Below are 8423 nucleotides of genomic sequence, written 5' to 3'. Positions count from 1 at the left end.
GGCAATCATTATCAACATCCATATGAATATTAAAATCTCCTACAATAATAACCTTATCAGTTTTAAGGACTAAACTTGATAAACACTGAAAATTCAGATATAAATTCTGAATATGGACCTGGTGGCTGGTACAGTATAACAAATAGAATTGGCTGTAATGTTTTACAGGTTGGATGTGAAAGACTAAGAACAAGGCTTTCAAATGAGTTGTAGTTTAGTTTAGGTTTAGGATTCATTAATAGGCTTGAGTCAAAGATGGCTGCTACTCCACCTCCTCGGCCGGTGCCTCGAGGAATGTGAGTATTAATATGACTTGGAGGAGTTGATTCATTTAGGTTGACATATTCTTCATGGCTCAGCCAGGTTTCAGTAAGACACAATAAATCAATGTGATTGTCTGATATTAAATCATTTACTAATACAGCTTTAGATGACAGAGATCTAATATTTAGGAGTCCACATTTAATTATCCTGTTTTGTTGCACTGTTGTAGTAGTGATGTTAACCTTTATGAGGTTATTTAGTATGACTCCTCTTCTGGTTACTTTTGATTTAATTAATTTAAGTGGCCGTGAGACAGACACAGTCTCTATAGAGTTAAGGTTAAGGGTGGGTAACTGCTCCAATGGAAGTGCAGAGAAGGGTGGAAGACTACAACTCTGCTTCTGCTTCCTGATCTGAACTCTGGGTCATGGATTAAGTCCGTTAATCAACTTGGCCATGTTCACAGAAATGAGACGCGCTCCATCCCAAGTGGGATGAATGTCGTCTGGACTCATCAGATCAGGCTTTCCCCAGAAAGTCCTCCAGTTATCTATGTAGCCCACATTGTTTGCTGGGCACCACCTGGACAACCAGCGGTTGAATGACGACATGCGGCTATACATGTCATCATTGATCAGATTGGGGAGAGGGCCAGAGAAAACTACGGTGTCCGACATTGTCTTGGCATAAGTACACACCGATTCCACATTAATTTTAGTGACCTCCGACCGCCGCAGTCGGGAGTCATTACCGCCGGCGTGTATTATAATCTTACTATAACTACGCTCATCTTTAGCCAGCAGTTTTAAACAAGATTCAATGTCGCCCGCTCTGGCCCCCGGGATGCATATGACTTTGGTCCCTGGCTTCCCTATCTTCAAGTTTCTGACTATGGAGCTACCTATAACCAGAGTGGGTTTCTCAGCGGGTGCGTCGCTGAGTGGGGAAAACTGGTTCGAAACGTGAAGAGGTTGGTGGTGCTCAGTGGGCTTCTGTTTAGACTTAAAACCCCTTCGAACAGTCACCCAGCCATCCGGCTGCTCGGGGGCTGCCGGGGGACAGCTAACAGAGCCGTGCATCTAACCCACTTAGAACTGCCTCCAACCAGCAAATGAACTACACTTGTTGCATGTACTGTTATCATTAAGGGGGGCAGAGGAATAGCTATACATGAGACACTCTGAGCAAGAGGGAGGGGAGGGGGAGAAGAAGACATCGCGAGCTGCTAAACTGGCAACCGGAAGTGATGCAATACGCTTACCGGAAGAGAGAGAGCGATGACGTCCTTTTGGACCTTTGCACATCTGAAGACGTCCTTTTGGACCTTTACACATCTGAAGACGTCCTTTTGGACCTTTGCACATCTGAAGACGTCCTTTTGGACCTTTACACCTCTGAAGACGTCCTTTTGGACCTTTACACATCTGAAGACGTCCTTTTGGACCTTTGCACCTCTGAAGACGTCCTTTTGGACCTTTACACCTCTGAAGACGTCCTTTTGGACCTTTACACATCTGAAGACGTCCTTTTGGACGTTGACACCTCTGAAGACGTCCTTTTGGACCTTTGCACCTCTGAAGACGTCCTTTTGGACCTTTGCACATCTGAAGACGTCCTTTTGGACCTTTACACCTCTGAAGACGTCCTTTTGGACGTTGACACCTCTGAAGACGTCCTTTTGGACCTTTGCACCTCTGAAGACGTCCTTTTGGACCTTTACACCTCTGAAGACGTCCTTTTGGACCTTTGCACATCTGAAGACGTCCTTTTGGACGTTGACACCTCTGAAGACGTCCTTTTGGTACTTTACACCTCTGATGACGTCCTTTTGGACCTTTACACATCTGAAGACGTCCTTTTGGACGTTGACACCTCTGAAGACGTCCTTTTGGTACTTTACACCTCTGATGACGTCCTTTTGGACCTTTACACCTCTGAAGACGTCCTTTTGGACCTTTGCACATCTGAAGACGTCCTTTTGGACCTTTATACCTCTGAAGACGTCCTTTTGGTACTTTACACCTCTGAAGACGTCCTTTTGGACCTTTACACCTCTGAAGACGTCCTTTTGGTACTTTACACCTCTGAAGACGTCCTTTTGGACCTTTGCACATCTGAAGACGTCCTTTTGGACCTTTACACCTCTGAAGACGTCCTTTTGGTACTTTACACCTCTGAAGACGTCCTTTTGGACCTTTGCACATCTGAAGACGTCCTTTTGGTACTTTACACCTCTGTAGACGTCCTTTTGGACCTTTGCACATCTGAAGACGTCCTTTTGGACCTTTGCACATCTGAAGACGTCCTTTTGGTACTTTACACCTCTGAAGACGTCCTTTTGGACCTTTACACCTCTGAAGACGTCCTTTTGGACCTTTACACATCTGAAGACGTCCTTTTTATTGGTGCAAAAGCTCCAGATCTGTAGATTTGCACTTCTTAAAGACAGTACAGATTAATATACCTACTCAATTTAATTATATATGTGAAACAACAGAGCTTAATGTTGATGGATCAATATTTTACCTTAAAGTCTTCCTCATAAAGTGAGCCACATGTTACTAATACTGTTATTAATAATGATCATCTGATGGGTGTTGATCACAAACACAGAGGAAGTATGGAGATCAGCTGACGAGCAAAGAAACAATGACACATTTAGCTTCCAGCCTCTGAGCTTAACGGTAACATCATGCACCAGATCAGTTATTAATATTCAGAGGAATGATGTGAGGGGCTCCTTCGTAGTGGAAACCTGCTGCTATCCGTTAATACCACCTTAAAAAAGACATGCCCCCTTAAGAAGGACATTATAACATTAACGTTCCTGTGATGTTCTCTCAAACACTTTTTTACAAACATAATATCTTTGACTTTTACAGGAAATAATACAAGACGCAAGAGATTTTGGAAGTATATTTAGGACAAATAGAAAGATAAGAACTTAGCCTTGTGATGGAATGAAAACATCCATTTAAGCCTCGAAATAATTAGTATTTAGCAGATAATATCTCTAATAATGACTTACATTCTCTAATAATGACTTAAATTCTCTAATAATGATTTAGTATCTCTAATAATGCCTTAATATCTCTAAACATTACTTAATCTCTCTAATAATGACTACGTATCTCAACAGAATGACTTAGTATCTCTAATAATGACTTAGGATCTCAACATAAAGACTTCAAATGTAATAAAGATGACTTAGTATCTCTTAACTGGTCAACAGAGCATCTCTTCTTGAAGTAACTTCTCACTCGGTTCTAACTAGAGAACAAATCTCTGAAGACTTTACTGTAAATCTGTTGAAACGTTGTTTTTGGAAATGTTAACATGTTTCAAAATATTAGATATTTTCGTGAAATGTGATTTAAAATCTTTATTATTAAACTTTATTCAAGTTGTAGGTCAGCCTTGTGGACTGAATGCTAACGACTAATGCTAACCAGCTTATTGATTGGTCACAATGATCCAATTAGAGATCACCAAACCAACAGGTTTTTTAAAGTACCCACGGGCTTCTGTCCCCTGAGCTCGTCTCCTCAGGCAGGCTAAAGGAATGTGGACCAGCCTGATCTCACCAAACCAGACAGTTCCCTGAAGGGAGCACTTTATTTTTACATTTAGAACTTCCTCTTAACTTCCTGGAGTTTCTAAAAAGTAGAGACTAAATTAAAATATTGAAACATTTCTCATTATTTGGAGACCAGTCTGTCACCAGTTTGGGACCCGTTTGGAACCAGTCTGTCCCCAGTCTGTCCCCAGTCTTTTCACCAGTCTGTCCCCAGTTTGGGACCCGTTTGGAACCAGTCTGTCCCCAGTCTGTCCCCAGTCTTTTCACCAGTCTGTCCCCAGTTTGGGACCCGTTTGGAACCAGTCTGTCCCCAGTCTTTTCACCAGTCTGTCCCCAGTTTGGGACCCGTTTGGAACCAGTCTGTCCCCAGTCTGTCCCCAGTCTGTCACCAGTCTGTCCCCAGTTTGGGACCCGTTTGGGACCAGTCTGTCACTAGTCTGTAACCAGTCTGTCCCCAGTCTGGAACCCGTTTGGGACCAGTCTGTCACTAGTCTGTCACCAGTCTGGGACCCGTTTGGGACCAGTTTGTCACTAGTCTGTCACCAGTCTGTCCCCAGTTTGGGACCCGTTTGGGACCAGTCTGTCACTAGTCTGTCACCAGTCTGGGACCCGTTTGGGACCAGTCTGTCACTAGTCTGTCACCAGTCTGGGACCCGATTGGGACCAGTCTGTCCCCAGTCTGGGACCCGTTTGGGACCAGTCTGTCCCCAGTCTGGGACCCGTTTGGGACCAGTCTGTCACCAGTCTGGGACCCGTTTGGGACCAGTCTGTCACTAGTCTGTCCCCAGTCTGGAACCCGTTTGGGACCAGTCTGTCACCAGTCTGTCCCCAGTCTGGGACTCGTTTGGGACCAGTCTGTCCCCAGTATGGGACCCGATTGGGACCAGTCTGTCACTAGTCTGTCACCAGTCTGGGACCCGTTTGGGTCCAGTCCGTCCCCAGTCTGGGACCCGATTGGGACCAGTCTGTCCCCAGTATGGGACCCGTTTGGGACCAGTCTGTCACTAGTCTGTCACCAGTCTGGGACCCGTTTGGGACCAGTCTGTCACTAGTCTGTCACCAGTCTGGGACCCGTTTGGGACCAGTCTGTCACTAGTCTGTCCCCAGTATGGGACCCATTTGGGACCAGTCTGTCACTAGTCTGTCACCAGTCTGGGACCCGTTTGGTACCAGTCTGTCACTAGTCTGTCCCCAGTATGGGACCCATTTGGGACCAGTCTGTCACTAGTCTGTCACCAGTCTGGGACCCGTTTGGGACCAGTCTGTCCCCAGTCTGGGACCCGATTGGGACCAGTCTGTCCCCAGTCTGGGACCCGTTTGGGACCAGTCTGTCACTAGTCTGGGACCCGATTGGGACCAGTCTGTCCCCAGTCTGGGACCCGTTTGAGACCAGTCTGTCCCCAGTCTGGGACCCGTTTGAGACCAGTCTGTCCCCAGTCTGGGACCCGTTTGGGACCAGTCTGTCACTAGTCTGTCCCCAGTCTGGGACCCGTTTGGGACCAGTCTGTCACTAGTCTGGGACCCGATTGGGACCAGTCTGTCCCCAGTCTGGGACCCGTTTGTGACCAGTCTGTCCCCAGTCTGGGACCCGTTTGGGACCAGTCTGTCACTAGTCTGTCCCCAGTCTGGGACCCGTTTGGGACCAGTCTGTCACTAGTCTGTCCCCAGTCTGGGACCCGTTTGGTACCAGTCTGTCACCAGTCTGGGACCCGATTGGGACCAGTCTGTCCCCAGTCTGGGACCCGTTTGGGACCAGTCTGTCACTAGTCTGGGACCCGATTGGGACCAGTCTGTCACTAGTCTGGGACCCGATTGGGACCAGTCTGTCCCCAGTCTGGGACCCGTTTGAGACCAGTCTGTCCCCAGTCTGGGACCCGTTTGGGACCAGTCTGTCACTAGTCTGTCCCCAGTCTGGGACCCGATTGGGACCAGTCTGTCACTAGTCTGTCCCCAGTCTGGGACCCGTTTGGGACCAGTCTGTCACTAGTCTGGGACCCGTTTGGGACCAGTCTGTCACTAGTCTGTCCCCAGTCTGGGACCCGTTTGAGACCAGTACCTGAGCCCTGATCACCAACAGAACTTTACAATGTTCTTTTAAATCTATAAACGTGTGCATTAAAATATAAACTGTGAAAATAAAACCACCAGTCTGTCCCCAGTCTGGGACCCGTTTGGGACCAGTCTGTCACTAGTCTGTCACCAGTCTGGGACCCGTTTGGGACCAGTCTGTCACTAGTCTGTCACCAGTCTGGGACCCGATTGGGACCAGTCTGTCCCCAGTCTGGGACCCGTTTGGGACCAGTCTGTCCCCAGTCTGGGACCCGTTTGGGACCAGTCTGTCACCAGTCTGGGACCCGTTTGGGACCAGTCTGTCACTAGTCTGTCCCCAGTCTGGAACCCGTTTGGGACCAGTCTGTCACCAGTCTGTCCCCAGTCTGGGACTCGTTTGGGACCAGTCTGTCCCCAGTATGGGACCCGATTGGGACCAGTCTGTCACTAGTCTGTCACCAGTCTGGGACCCGTTTGGGTCCAGTCCGTCCCCAGTCTGGGACCCGATTGGGACCAGTCTGTCCCCAGTATGGGACCCGTTTGGGACCAGTCTGTCACTAGTCTGTCACCAGTCTGGGACCCGTTTGGGACCAGTCTGTCACTAGTCTGTCACCAGTCTGGGACCCGTTTGGGACCAGTCTGTCACTAGTCTGTCCCCAGTATGGGACCCATTTGGGACCAGTCTGTCACTAGTCTGTCACCAGTCTGGGACCCGTTTGGGACCAGTCTGTCACTAGTCTGTCCCCAGTATGGGACCCATTTGGGACCAGTCTGTCACTAGTCTGTCACCAGTCTGGGACCCGTTTGGGACCAGTCTGTCCCCAGTCTGGGACCCGATTGGGACCAGTCTGTCCCCAGTCTGGGACCCGTTTGGGACCAGTCTGTCACTAGTCTGGGACCCGATTGGGACCAGTCTGTCCCCAGTCTGGGACCCGTTTGAGACCAGTCTGTCCCCAGTCTGGGACCCGTTTGAGACCAGTCTGTCCCCAGTCTGGGACCCGTTTGGGACCAGTCTGTCACTAGTCTGTCCCCAGTCTGGGACCCGTTTGGGACCAGTCTGTCACTAGTCTGGGACCCGATTGGGACCAGTCTGTCCCCAGTCTGGGACCCGTTTGAGACCAGTCTGTCCCCAGTCTGGGACCCGTTTGGGACCAGTCTGTCACTAGTCTGTCCCCAGTCTGGGACCCGTTTGGTACCAGTCTGTCACCAGTCTGGGACCCGATTGGGACCAGTCTGTCCCCAGTCTGGGACCCGTTTGGGACCAGTCTGTCACTAGTCTGTCCCCAGTCTGGGACCCGTTTGGGACCAGTCTGTCACTAGTCTGGGACCCGATTGGGACCAGTCTGTCCCCAGTCTGGGACCCGTTTGAGACCAGTCTGTCCCCAGTCTGGGACCCGTTTGGGACCAGTCTGTCACTAGTCTGTCCCCAGTCTGGGACCCGATTGGGACCAGTCTGTCACTAGTCTGTCCCCAGTCTGGGACCCGTTTGGGACCAGTCTGTCACTAGTCTGGGACCCGTTTGGGACCAGTCTGTCACTAGTCTGTCCCCAGTCTGGGATGCGTTTGAGACCAGTACCTGAGCCCTGATCACCAACAGAACTTTACAATGTTCTTTTAAATCTATAAACGTGTGCATTAAAATATAAACTGTGAAAATAAAACAATGAAATGATGTTATTGTTTTGTTATTGTTTGTATTATTGTTTTATTTGTGCTGGTTGTTTTTGTCTGAAACACTTTGTATGAATATTATCTGAAAGATGATTTATTGATCAGTTCAGTAACCAATCAGCCTGTTTGATGAGTGACGTCAGCAAGGCACACACACACACACACACACACACACACTCCAGTGATTGACAGGTGAACAGCATCAACTGCGCTGACACAGAACCGACCGGGGCACGAAGGACACGCAGGGGCGCGTGGGTTGCGTGTCACGCGTGTGGCTGCGTGCATGTACGCGTGCGCGTGTACTCACGGTGTTCCGGAGGTCCTGCAGCGCTACGCTCATCCTGGAGCTCCGTCCCCGAAAACAGAGCGCTACCGACGGCCGCTGCGCCGGTCCATCCTCCCGTCTGTGTGTCTCTCCGTTTGCCTGTCTGCCTGTCTCTCTGCCTGTCTGTCTCTGCCTGTCTGTGTGTCTCTATCTTTCTGTCCTCCTCTTCTTCTCCTCCTTCACTCGGAGCAGCAGCAGCGTTTCTCCGTGTCTCCTCAGACCCCGCCCAACATCCAACCAGCTTCTTCCTCTCACAAACAAACACACCCCGAAACACAGCGGGGCTGACGTCATCCTCAAGGCCTACGTCACCTCCTCCAGCTCTCTCTACCTGTTTCTCTCTCTCTCTCTACCTGTTTCTCTCTTTCTCTCTCTACCTCTCGCTCTACCTGTTTCTCTCTCTCTCTCTACCTGTTTCTCTCTCTCTCTACCTGTTTTTCTCTCTCTCTCTCTCTCTACCTGTTTCTCTCTCTCTCTCTCTCTACCTCTCTCGCTCTACCTGTTTCTCTCTCTCTCTCTCTACCTGTTTCTCTC

The 8423-nt window shown here is 49.3% G+C and overlaps 1 protein-coding gene across 2 annotated transcripts in view; it reads right to left on the bottom strand.

Annotated features, from left to right (window-relative positions):
- Positions 1-8128, bottom strand: part of ece2b (endothelin converting enzyme 2b) — a 45604-nt gene extending 37476 nt beyond the window's left edge. Inside the window, exon 1 of one of the 2 annotated variants that reach the window (XM_034548732.1) lies at positions 7872-8128. In XM_034548732.1, coding sequence (XP_034404623.1) covers positions 7872-7904 — 33 coding nt within the window. In that variant the 5' untranslated portion in view covers positions 7905-8128. The remainder of the gene's footprint in view (positions 1-7871) is intronic. The other variant, XM_034548731.1, reaches the window with a different exon arrangement.
- Between the last annotated feature and the right edge of the window lie 295 nt (positions 8129-8423).

The sequence above is a fragment of the Cyclopterus lumpus genome, chromosome 13 (assembly GCF_009769545.1).
Source record: "Cyclopterus lumpus isolate fCycLum1 chromosome 13, fCycLum1.pri, whole genome shotgun sequence".
Lineage (NCBI taxonomy): Eukaryota > Metazoa > Chordata > Actinopteri > Perciformes > Cyclopteridae > Cyclopterus > Cyclopterus lumpus.
The sequence above is the reverse complement of the archived record's forward strand: the minus strand, read 5'-3'. Positions and strand labels throughout refer to the sequence as shown.